Raw genomic sequence first — 13082 nt, 5'->3', positions numbered from 1 at the left:
CCATAACACATATGTTTTTCCAGCAGCAGACTATAATGTCAAAAGCTGCACTGAAGCCTAACAAGACAGCCCCCACAATAATTTTTTCATCAATCAGTAATTTGTGTAAGTGCTGTGCTTGTTGAGTATCCTTCCCTATAAGCGTGCTGAAAGGCAGTTGTCAATTTGTTTACTGTGAAATAGTATCTGGTCAAACACAATTTTTTCCAGACGTTTACTAAGGGTTGGTAACAGGCTGATTGGTCTGCTATTTGAGCCAGTAAAAGAGGCTTTACTATTCTTGGGTAGCGGAATTACTTTAGTTTCCCTCCAGGCCTGAGGGCACACACTTTCTAGTAGGCTTAAATTGAAGATGAGGCAAATAGGAGTGGCAATATCGTCCGCTATTATCCTCAGTAATTTTCCATCCAGATTGTCAGACACTGGTGGAATGCCATTGTTGATAGACAAAAGTGATTTTTTTCACATGATTTCTTAGTTTGCAGTATGTTTGCATCAGATGGGCTGCCAGACTTAGTGTATGTACAGTACCAGTCAAAAGTTTGGGCACACCTACCTACTCATTCAAGGGTTTTTCTTTATTTTTACTGTTTTCTACTTTGTAGAATAGTGAAGACATCAAAACTATGAAATAACACACATGGAATCATGTAGTAACCAAAAAAGTGTTAAACAAATCAAAATATATTTTATTTTTTACATTCTTCAAAATAACCACCCTTTGCCTTGGTGACAGCTTTGCACACTCTTGGCATTCTCTCAACCAGCTTCATGAGGAATGCTTTTCCAACAGTCTTGAAGGAGTTCCCACATATGCTGAGCACTTGTTGGCTGCTTTTCCTTCACTCTGCGGTCCAACTCATCCCAAACCATCTCAATTAGGTTGAGGTTGGGTGATTGTGGAGGCCAGGTCATCTGATGCAGCACCATCACTCTCCTTCTTGGTCAAATAGCCCATACATAGCCTGGAGATGTATTTTGGGTCATTGTCCTGTTGAAAAACAGATGATACTCCCACTAAGCGCAAACCAGATGGGATGGCTCATCGCTGCAGAATGCTGTGGTAGCCATGCTGGTTAAGTGGGCCTTGAATTCTAAATAAATCAGACAGTGTAACCAGCAAAGCACCTCCACACCATCACACCACCTCCATGCTTCACGGTGGGAAGCACACATGCGGAGATCATCGGTTCACCTACTCTGCGTCTCACAAAGACACGGCGGCGGTTGGAACCAAAAATCTCAAATTTGGCCACATCAGACCAAAGGACAGATTTCCACCGGTCTAATGTCCATTGCTCATGTTTCTTGGCCCAAGCAAGTCTCTTATTGGTGTCCTTTAGTAGTGGTTTCTTTGCAGCAATTTGACGATGAAGGCCTGATTCACACAGTCTCCTCTGAACAGTTGATGTTGAGATGTGTCTGTTACGTGAACTCTGAAGCATTTATTTGGGCTGCAATTTCTGAGTCTGGTAACTCTAATGAACTTAGCCTCTGCAGCAGAGGTAACTCTGGGTCTTCCTTTCCTGTGGCGGTCCTCATGAGAGCCAGTTTCATCATAGCGCTTGATGGTTTTTGCGACAGCACTTGAAGAAACGTTCAAAGTTATTGAAATGTTCCGCATTGACTGACCTTCATGTTTTAAAGTAATGATGGACTGTCATTTCTCTTTGCTTATTTGAGCTGTTCTTGCCATAATATGGACTTGGCCTTTTACCAAATAGGGCTATTTTCTGTATACCACCCATACCTTGTCACAACACAACTTGTTGGCTCAGACGCATTAAGAAAGAAAGAAATTCCACAATTTAACTTTTAACAAGGCACACATGTTATTTGAAATGCATTCCAGGTGACTACCTCATGAAGCTGGTTGAGAGAATGCCAAGAGTGTGCAAAGCTGTCATCATGGCAAAGGGTGGCTACTTTGAAGAATCTCAAATATAAAATATATTTTGATTTGTTCATCACTTGGTTACTACATCTGTTATTTCATAGTTTTGATGTCTTCACTATTATTCTATAATATAGGAAAAATAAAGAAAAACCCTTGAATGAGTAGGTGTGTCCAACGTTTTGACTGGTAGTGTGTGTGGGTGTGGGTGGGGGGGGGGGTGTATAGACAGGATATGTAGTATATCTGAAGAGTAGTATGTATAGTAATGCTTAAATAGGATTGGCCTTGACTAGAATACATGTATGAAGTGGGTAAAAACAGTATGTAAACATTATTAAAGGGACCAGTGTTCCATGACTATGAACATAGAGTAGCAGCCTCTAAGGTGCATGTTAGAGTAACCGGGTGGTAGCCGCCTAGTGACAGTGACTGAAGTTGTGGGCAGAGTATTGGGCGGAGGCCGGCTAGTGGTGACTATTTAGCAGTCTGATGGCCTTGAGATAGAAGCTGTTTTTCAGTCTCTCGGGCCAAGATTTGCTGCACATATACTGACCTCGGGTGGCTGATGTCGTTGTTGATCTTCTTGGCCTTCGCGTGACACCGGGTGCTGTAGATGTCCTAGAGGGCAGTGTGCCCCCAGTGAAGCGTTGGGCAGACCGCACCACCCTCTGGAGAGCCCTGCGGTTGCGGACGGTGCAGTTGCCGTACCAAGCGGTGATACAGCCCGACAGGATGCTCTCAATGGTGCATCTGTAAAAGTGTCTTAGGGGCCAAGTCGAATTTCTTCAGCCTCCTGAGGTTGAAGAGGCGCCGCCTTGACCACACTGTCTGTGTGGGTGGACCATTTCAGATTATCAGTGATGTGTACGCAGAGGAACTTCTCCACTGCGGCCCCGTCTGTGTATGGGGGCGTGCTCCCTCTGCTGTCTCCTGAAGTCCACGATCAGCTCCTTTGTTTTGCTGAGGTAGAGGTTATTTTTCTGTCACCACTCCGTATAGGAAGGGAAACATGTATTCTGAGTGCCAAGCAGTCATAGGTGTCGTGTCCAATAGGCTAAATGGAATTTAACTTGCCATACAATTACTCCTGTTTATACATAAATACATAAAATCTACCAGAGAGCATGATTTAGCCACAGAAGATCATTAGCTTCTTTAAAAAAAAATAGCTGTGGATTGTTTTAAATCGCCAAGGTATAACCTACAGTCGGGAAGCACGCAATTTGGGCAAATAGCTGATTGTTAATTTGCGGCTGTTGGTGAAAAGCATCTAAAATAGCTTATCGCAATATTTCAAAATACGGTGGCTGGGGAAAAAAAGAGCGGAGAAAAATAAAAAACTAACTGGTCTTTAGTTAGGCTATCAAAATCCTGAACTCGCAATAGGCTATTGAGCTAACAGTAGCCTATCGTATTGGCACTATAGCGGAGAGCATCGGCCATATCCACAGTGAGTGTGCATATTCACTGTCTATCATTGGGTGAGTCCGTGCTCCTGGCAAAAACATTTTGGGGGGGACAATAATTTCCTCCTCCAGGGTAGATGGACATAATAGTCTACAATATGTCTCACATTTTCATAGGCCTTCATTAGATGGTTGCGTTCAAAGACAAGGTAGTTTTTTATTGATCTTAGTTTGTCCGTGTTAGCAGAGTAGACTAGCCTGTCACTTTTGTGCTATTAAAGATTCAGTCATGGAATGAAAGTGTCATAGATTTGCATGAAATATGTTTATAAAAGGCCATTTGTCTCTCAGATTTCTCTTGCCTGCTCCTCAAACATTTCCCTCTAGCTAAGGCTGAGCTCTGGATGTGTGCTAAGAAAGGAGAGGAAAAGCAGAACGGTATTTTTTGCTAACAGTGAGTCAGTTCCCACTGGGCACAACTGGTTGAATCAAGGTTGTTTCAGTGTAATTTGTCAATGTATTGTGATGTGAAATCTATGTGCAAAATATACTGGATTTGAAAAAAAGTAATTAAAATAAACTGTTGTTTTGAGGGTGAAAGTTCAACATAGACAAACCTTGTTACGAAATAGGGTGAATTTGTACCTTTTTTAAAACAATGTCAGATCCAATTATTATCCAGTTATATCCAATGTCAGAAATAAAACAACACTGGGCAGTACCCCGTACTGGAGCATTGGTCTATCGACAGCTACCCTTTGGTCTCCCACCCAAGGTTTTAACCAAGCCCAGCCATGATATTTGTCACTGACTATTACCGATGTGCTATCATGAGAGATCTCCTCTTAAAAGCTAAATAGATTCACTGTTGTCATCGAAGTCATTCCAAAGGGTAGGTTTAACAGAGCAAATTAAATGTGACCATACACTCATATCATCAATAATTCTCTTTAGGCCTAGATATCTTTTACAGTCATCAAAAGCTATTGTTTCAATTCAACCCAGAATTCAACTAAAAATAGACAATACAATAGGCCTAGGGTTTCAAGCTCTGGTTGATTTAAAATGTAATGATATGGAATTGTGTTTGGTTGTCAAAGCAACAACATTTGAAGGAGCTGTATTAGGTTGAAGACTTTGGTTGGCCTGACCTGTACTTCCTCAGTTTTCTCCTTTCACAGCCATCAAACTCTAACTGTTTTAAAGTCATTCCTCTTGCAACTGAGTTAGGAAGGACACCTGTATCTTTGTAGTGACTGGGTGTATTGATACACCGTCCAAAGTGTAATTAAAACCTTCACCGTACTCAAAGGGATATTCAATGTTTTTACCCATCTACCAATAGGTGCCCTTTTCTAGGCATTGGAAAACCTCCCTGGTATTTGTGGTTGAATCTGTCTGAAATTCACTGGTCGGCTGAGGGACCTTACATATAGTGGTATGTGTGGGGTACAGAGATTGAGGTAATCATTCAAAACACTATTATTGCACACTGAGTGAGTCCATGTAATTTATTATGTGACTTTTTAAGCAAAGGTTTACTCCTGAACTGATTTAGGCTTTCCATAACAAGGGGTTGAATACTTATTGACTCAAGACATTTCAGCTTTTCATAATTTAATTTGTCACAAAAAAAAACATCATTCCACTTTGACATGATGGGGTGCTGTGTGTAGGCCAATGACAAATTTTTTATTTTTTTTTATCATTTTAAATACAGGCTATAACGCAACAAAATATGGACGAAGTCAAGGGGTGTGAATACTTTCTGAATGCACTGTAATTAAAACTGCAATCCAAGTCATTTGGTTGGATTAGATGAAGCACAGTGATAATACATTAATCTGTTGTATAAATAAACAAAATATCTGACATTGTAGTCCCATTTGAAGTTTGCTGTGCTTTTAAATAGTTGGAAGTGCAGAGAGAGACATTTGGGTGACAGCCAAACCAAAAATCCGACATTGTTTTTCCAGTGGAATTTGGTTGTGCATTTAGATGATTGAAAGCATAGTGATAGCACATTGGGAATTCAGCTAACTTTTGTCTGTCTTTTGAGTGGGTGTATATGGGTTTTAATCTCATTGATCAACGTCGCAACCAAATATTACCCAATTATCCATGTTGAAATGAAGGTGGTGTGCCCAGTGGGTTATATTATTAACCTAATTTATGACTATCCAATCTACTCATCATGTTAGGAATAGTAGGCTATATTACATTCATCTGCAAATGCAATGAGAGATGCATGCAATATTTTATCATAAAGGTGATTTTTATTTAAAATAAAACATTTAAAATAGAAAATAAAAAAATGTTTAGCTTCCCATAACTTGAAACTTTTATGCTCCACCTATGCAAGCAGTCAATGCACAAGATGTCTTAATGCAATCACAGGAAGAACACTTTTGTCTTTTGGCCTTTGTTAAGAAAAGAGGGGAGCCCAGCTTTCCGTTGCTAATTTGTTTATTTCTTTACGTCTACAATTGCACACATGGCATCATTTAAAAAAATGTTGTTACAACCACACAACCTGGGGTTTCAAGCATGGTTTAGCATGGTTTAGGCGCAGCTGAGCAACAGAGCTCTTGAAGGGGCAATGACATACTTTGTAATACAATAATTATTATAATTTTTTTAATAATGATTAATTCTAATAACAATTAGTATGTCCAATGGGGGTAATGGGGTAAATGCAGATGGAAAAGCACCATGCTTCAACCTATATGCATGGTCCAATATGTTAAAATAATTTTTGGCTCATTATGTTGGTGGATATTATATTTTAGATGGTCTCAGCATAATTTTATTTTCATTCATTTTGGTGTAGAATGTCCTTTTAAAAAGGCACCAGAAGTGAGCTTCTCCAGTCTTTCTACGTAGAAATTATTCTGGGATGGACCCTGGACCCACTAAGAAAGGGGACTGGAATTGGTCAAATTCGCATTTACAAACTGATCCTCATTCCCTAAAAGCATGATGGTCATGATTTTTTGCTTTAACCACAGAATAGAATAAATGAATGAGATGAACTGACTGCCTCTCTCTCTATCTCTCTCATCTCTCCCCCTCTCTCCTCTCCTCCAGGAGTAAGAGTGGGGGGTGTGCGATGGAGAGAGTGATGGCGCGGCACTATGACTTTGACCTCACCTACATCACTGAGAGGATCATCTCTGTTTTCTTTCTGCCCGATCTGGAAGAACAATGTTACCGCGGCAACTTACAGGAAGTGGCTGCCATGCTTAAGTCCAAACACCAAGACAAGTTCCTGGTGAGTTGGGGGGGAATGAGTACCGTACTTGGAAAAAGGCAATTCGCATGTCCAAAATGTGAACGTTCAGGCACCAAACATAACAAAGTAGACCGAAACAGGTAAGGACTACCTGGGGATTTGTCCAATGAGAAACACTCATTTTTATTTTCCGTTACAAAACATTTTAAAACTTTTTCCATTGCGTGTACTAATGTACATGACTTTGGTGCTGGGTACATCAATCGATACATATGACTAACAAGAAGCCTGCATATTATTGTGGCTTCCAAAAGTTAGTTAATTGTCGGTCAGCCAGGGGTGGGACGACAACCTTCGAGGCTCGATGTACAGTAGGTGCAGGCTGTTGCGCCAACCAAGCAATAACACAACTTACTAATCATAGTCCTCAATCAAGGCTTTGAGTTTTAAAATTAGTTTACTGCTGGGCTGGAGCAAAAGCCTGCACCCACACTGGCCCTCGCAAGTTAAGGTTGTCCACATCTGGGCACATATTCACGGAGTGTCTCAGAGTAGGAGTGCTGATCTAGGATCCGGGCCCCCCTGTCCATGTAATCTTATTCATTATGATCCAAAAGGTAAAACTGATCCTAGATCAGCACTCACTGCTCTGAGTATGGGCCCTGGTCTGAATGGAGATGAAAGGAGACAATTTGTTGAATGATGCAGTCAAAACATCTTGAAAATCTGTTGCCAAGGCTTGTTTCTCCCCTAAATGTTTATGAAACCTAAACAAAGATGTTTGTTCGTGGTCCGTGAACAACGGTGTTTTCTAGCATAACGATTGCAAACCATTGAGCTTGCACCATCTTCCATTACTCTTTCATATAGTTAGCAAGTGACGATTGCTCATTCTTAGGGCCCGGTTGGGTATATTAACTATGTTACTGTGTGGTGTTATAAAGAAGCAATGCAAACAGTATATTGTTGTTTTTTTATAACTAAAGGTAATTGTTTTGTTCCACCCAGCACTTTAATGTAATGTTTTGTGCATATTATGTCAGACAACTTACAGTCAATGTTGAGACAACGGTGTGTGGTTACTGGGTGTGACATTGTTGATTTCCCCTTCTCTGTGTCTCAATGTCTGCTTCTCCCAGCTCTTAAACCTGTCTGAGAAGCGTCATGACATCACCAGACTCAACCCCAAGGTAGGATGACCACCATAGAGATGCAATATAATTGTGCAATATACCTGTAATTGAGTGTGTGAGGACCGCACTCCAGAGTGCCACTAGTATAGTGCTCTCAAATCCTGGTTCCGATCACTGCTTCCCATAGAAGGTTTATCCAGAGATGGATAACTTCACTGTGTGTGCTAAGCTCAGGTTGAAGACTTTGGTTGGCCAGACCTGCACGCTCCACCCCTGGACAAGATCTGTGCCATGTGTAAGGCCATGGAGACCTGGCTCACCTCTGACCCCGGCAACGTGGTCGTCCTACACTGCAAGGTCAGGGGAGAGGCTCTACTGTTGCATTGCTGCTGTTTGCATTTGTATTGTTTGTTCTGTTCAAATATGTCCAGTTGGCCTACATAGCTCTCTTTTTCTTTCCTCCTTTTCTCTCTCACAGGGAAACAAGGGGAGGACGGGGGTCATCGTGGCGGCCTACATGCACTACAGCAAGATCTCCGCAGGGTATGTGATGACTGTGTGCGCGGGCGTTTGTGTCCACGTGCATACTGTCAGACATGTTGATGCCGTACGTGGGTACACTTGTACAGAGAGTTCTTGATGCTATGTTTGTGTCTATGCAGGGTGGACCAGGCCCTGACCACTTTGGCCATGAGGAAGTTCTGTGAAGATAAAGTGTCCTCCTCGCTGCAGCCCTCTCAAAACAGGCAGGAGAATCGCTCGCTTTTCCCTCCATCTTCCCAACTTTTCTCCTCCCCCTTGTATTTTGCAGCTAGGTTGTCACCTGTTTGAGTATGCACATCCCTCTTAATTCTAAACACCCCAATCTGTCTCTCTCTTCTCCCCAGGTATATCTACTACTTTGGGGGTCTGCTGTCGGGGGCGATCAAGATGAACAGCAGACCTCTGTTCCTCCACCAGGTCCTCATCCCCAGCCTGCCCAACTTCCAGGCAGCAGGAGGAGGTCAGTGTCCCACTGTCATCCTGTACAATGTGATGTAGCAGTGTACACTACACTGTCAAATCTGAGTTGTTTCAACTCAAAGATAACTTACCACGATGCCTACCTGTTCAAGGTGAAACAGAAAATGTTAAGATGGAAATGAGGAAGTCCGTGTGTGGCTATGAAATGAGTTGGAACTTGTTAGTTTACTACTGTTAAGGCGTAAGCATGCTTCAGTTCGGCTGGCGCCTAGCCGAGCACGGCTAAGCGAACCGAACAAGTGTTCTTACATACTCCCGTAAAAGACCTTTGCTTGGAAAATAGCACTGTTAGTCAATTTTGAGACGCTGTAGCCGGTATACACTTCCTCAAAATAGTCAGAATGAATCTAAGATTAAGAAACTCAAGAAATCTGTAATTAATTTTGACAGTTTTGCTGATGTGATGTTAGTCGTGCGATTTTACATCCAACTAAGATGTTGGGTGCATTATTTCTCAACAAAAAAATGTGCATGAACTAGTCGTCTCTCACCGAATGACAACAAAGACTTGATCGAAAGAATCCCTACTGTTAAACAAATAACCGACGATGGGGCGTTGACTTCGGCTACCGACTTCGGCTTTCGGCAAGACATTTTTTTGTGCTGGAAAAACCTTAGCGAAGTCCAAAACTAACAAAAACTTCACAAAATGTTGTGATAATATATGCCCTATCTCTTCCGAACTGTTTCGGTTGGGAACCATGCGGACGCCTTAAGGAGTACTTACATTAGTATTTTTAGAATTTCCATCTACAATTCCTTTCACTTCAAACCACTTTTGGGGGGATAGATTACCTCCACTTCTTCTTTGAATGACCTCACATCAGCATAATCTTTCTCCCCCTGCTGTCTCTCCTTTCCTTCATTCCTACACCTACTCGCTTTCTGTGCAGGTTACTATCCGTTCCTGAAGATCTACCAGTCTCTACAGCTGGTCTACACATCAGGCATCTAGTAAGTTAATTATGTTGTAAATACCTAATGGTCAGTATATTTTTCACTGTGCTCCCTTTCCACCTTCAGACACAGTAGGTACTTGGGTACCTCTGTTGGGACTTTATTTATATGTGCTACTGCCTGTGTTTACATGTGTGTTGGTCTGTGTTTATTCCAACTGAGCATTGTTTGCCTGTGTTTTTACTACCTTGAGGTGTGTTGTACAGATGATCGAATGGGTTTTGACTATGTTCACATCTCTCTCTGTGTAGCAACCCCCAGGGCTCCAGGGCGAGAAAGCTGTGTGTGACACTCGAGCCGGCGCTACTGCTGAAGGGGGACATCGTGGTGAGTGTTAAACAAAATGGACACGCGGTAACTAGTCATCCCTCCTCTACGTCTTCGTCTACCAGTCCCGTCTCCTTTTCTCTTTGACCCTTTCAACAGCTCGTATCTGTAAAGCTTCAGCCATGGATCCACTTTCAGGCAAATTATCCTCCATGTTGGCACCAAATATTCCATGACGATAACGTCATTTGAACTAGAATGTAATTGTCTTGGAGCTTTTGCATCTAACATGGCCCCTATTACTTATCCTGACTCTAACACAGTGTCTGTGTAAATAATAGTGAGGCCCCTTAATCGCTCTCTGTGTTTCTCTTCCTTGTCTCTTTCTCCAGGTGAAGTGCTATCACCGGCGGCCGCGTGGCTCAGAGAGGGAGGCAGTGTTCAGGCTGCAGTTCCACACTTGTACGGTACACGGAGCTCAGCTGTGGTTCGGCAAGGGAGAGCTGGACCTGGCCTGTGCAGGTAGGTACCAGGGGTTGGATTGGTCAGCAGTATACCACCCAGAATCCCACTGCTGGCTTTCGTCTGAAGGTAAGCAGGGTTGGTCCTGGTCTGTCCCTGGATGGAAGACCAGATGCTTCTGGAAGTGGTGTTGGGGGGCTAGTAGGAGGCACTCTTTCCTCTGGTCTAAAAAAAATATCCCAATGCCCCAGGGCAGTGATTGGGGACATTGCCCTGTGTAGGGTGCCGTCTTTCGGATGGGACATTAAACAGGTGTCCTGACTCTCTGTGGTAACTAAAGATCCCATGGAACTTATTGTAAGAGTAGGGTGTCGTGGCTAAATTCCCAATCTGGCCCTCATACCATCATGGCCACTTAATCATCCCCAGCTTCCAATTGGCTCATTCATCCCCCTTCCTCTCCCCTGTAACTATTCCCCATGTTGTTGCTGCAAATAAGAATGTGGTCTCAGTCATCTTACCTGGTAAAATAAGATTTAAATAAAATAATAAGAGTGGAACTTCTGGGAGTTTAGAGAGAAGGGAATGGTTGTGTTTCAGGACGAAGTGCAATCGCTCATTATCCGAAGCAGTCAGACACACGCAAGCTCACATTCTCACTAGCTCGCATGGTCACACACACACCCACACAGAAATCTGACTCCGAAAATGCGACATTTTTATGATAACATTATTTAACAAATATTTTCTAATAGCATATTGCCATAAAAATAATGTATCAGCAAACGTATACCTACCAATATTCTAACTTATACCTCAGAAGCAGAGAGGAAGCCCATCTCCACTGCCAACTCCAACACTCCTGGTATGGCCTCCAGTTTCTCCATCACCTCATCAGAAAAGAGCCACTGATTTTCAAAGCTCCCATGTTGCCTCTTCTGTGGAGGTTCAACAACTTCTTCGTCCTCAGTCAGACGAGGCCTGTCTCTTCTGTGTCACTGGGTGCATGTGGGCCTCTCCAAGTCATGCCTCTACATCAGCTCCCTGTAGTAGAAGGATTGAAGCTGTCAAAAGTACTCGTAAAAGCACTGGATGTTGTACTGGAGTATGTGGATACAGCTGAAGTCGGAAGTTTACATACACCTTAGCCAAATACAATTAAACTCCGTTTTTCACAATTCCTGACATTTAATCCTAGTAAAAATTACCTGTCTTAGGTCAATTAGGATCACCACTTTATTTTAAGAATGTGAAATGTCAGAATAATAGTAGAGTGATTTATTTCAGCTTTTATTTCTTTCATCACATTCCCAGTGGGTCAGAAGTTTACATACACTCAATTAGTATTTGGTAGCATTGCCTTTAAATTGTTTAACTTGGGTCAAACGTTTCAGGCAGCCTTCCACAAGCTTCCCACAATAAGTTGGGTGAATTTTGGCCCATTCCTCCTGACAGAGCTGGTGTAACTGAGTAAGGTTTGTAGGCCTCCTTGCTCGCACACGCTTTTTCAGTTCTGCCCACATATTTTCTATAGGATTGAGGTCAGAGCTTTGTGATGGCCACTCCAATACCTTGACTTTGTTGTCCTTAAGACATTTTGCCACAACTTTGGAAGTATGCTTGGGGTCATTGTCCATTTGGAAGATCCATTAGTGACCAAGCTTTAACTTCCTGACTGATGTCTTGAGATGTTGCTTCAATATATCCACATAATTTTCCTGCCTCATGATGCCATCTATTTTGTGAAGTGCACCAGTCCCTCCTGCAGCAAAGCACCCCCACAACATGATGCTGCCACCCCTGTGCTTCACGGTTGGGATGGTGCTCTATGGCTTGCAAGCCTCCCCTTTTTTCCTTCAAACATAACAATGGTCATTATGGCCAAACAGTTCTATTTTTGTTTCATCAAACCAGAGGACATTTTTCCCAAAAGTACGATCTTTGTCCCCATGTGCAGTTGCAAACCGTAGTCTGGCATTTTTTTATGGCGGTTTTGGAGCAGTGGTTTCTTCCTTGCTGAGCGGCCTTTCAGGTTATATCAATATAGGACTCGTTTTACTGTGGATATAGATACTTTTGTACCTGTTTCCTCCAGCATCTTCACAAGGTCCTTTGCTGCTGTTCTGGGATTCATTTGCACATTTCGCACCAAAGTACGTTCATCTCTAGGAGACAGAACGCGTCTCCTTCCTGAGCGGTATACGGCTGCGTGGTCCCATGGTGTTTATACTTGAGTACTATTGTTTGTACAGATGAATGTGGTACCTTCAGGCGTTTGGAAATTGCTCCCAAGGATGAACCAGACTTGTGGAGGTTACAATTCTTGGTCTTGGCTGATTTCTTCAGATTTTCCCATGATGTCAAGCAACGAGGCACTGAGTTTGAAGCTAGGCCTTGAAATACATCCACTGGTACACCTCCAATTGACTCAAAGGATGTCAATTAGCCTACCAGAAGCTTCTAAAGCCATTACATTTTCTGGAATTTTCCAAGCTGTTTAAAGACAGTCAACTTAGTGTATGCAAACTTCTGACCCACTGGAATTGTGATTAAGTGAAATAACCTCTAAACAATTGTTGGAAAACTTACTTGTCATGCACAAAGTAGATGTCCTAACCAACTTGCCAAAACTATAGCTTGTTAACAAGAAATTTGTGGAGTGGTTGAAAAACGAGTTTTAATGACTACAACCTACGTGTATGTGA

At 42.4% G+C, this 13082-nt stretch overlaps 1 protein-coding gene across 11 annotated transcripts in view; it reads left to right on the top strand.

Moving 5' to 3' along the window:
• Positions 1–13082, top strand: part of LOC106565231 (tensin-2) — a 102445-nt gene that overhangs the window by 67492 nt on the left and 21871 nt on the right. For all 11 annotated transcript variants that reach the window (XR_006758012.1, XR_006758011.1, XR_006758009.1 and 8 more), the window contains 9 exons: positions 6391–6574; positions 7675–7725; positions 7903–8025; positions 8147–8211; positions 8331–8414; positions 8556–8671; positions 9585–9645; positions 9900–9975; positions 10308–10437. Coding sequence is in view for 5 of the 11 variants with exons in the window: in XM_045691434.1 (XP_045547390.1) it covers positions 6391–6574; positions 7675–7725; positions 7903–8025; positions 8147–8211; positions 8331–8414; positions 8556–8671; positions 9585–9645; positions 9900–9975; positions 10308–10437 (890 nt within the window). In the remaining 6 variants the exon portion in view is untranslated. The remainder of the gene's footprint in view (positions 1–6390; positions 6575–7674; positions 7726–7902; positions 8026–8146; positions 8212–8330; positions 8415–8555; positions 8672–9584; positions 9646–9899; positions 9976–10307; positions 10438–13082) is intronic.

The sequence above is a fragment of the Salmo salar genome, chromosome ssa12, assembly GCF_905237065.1.
Source record: "Salmo salar chromosome ssa12, Ssal_v3.1, whole genome shotgun sequence".
NCBI lineage: Eukaryota > Metazoa > Chordata > Actinopteri > Salmoniformes > Salmonidae > Salmo > Salmo salar.
Note: the sequence above shows the minus strand (reverse complement) of the source record. Positions and strands in the feature narration are given on the sequence as shown.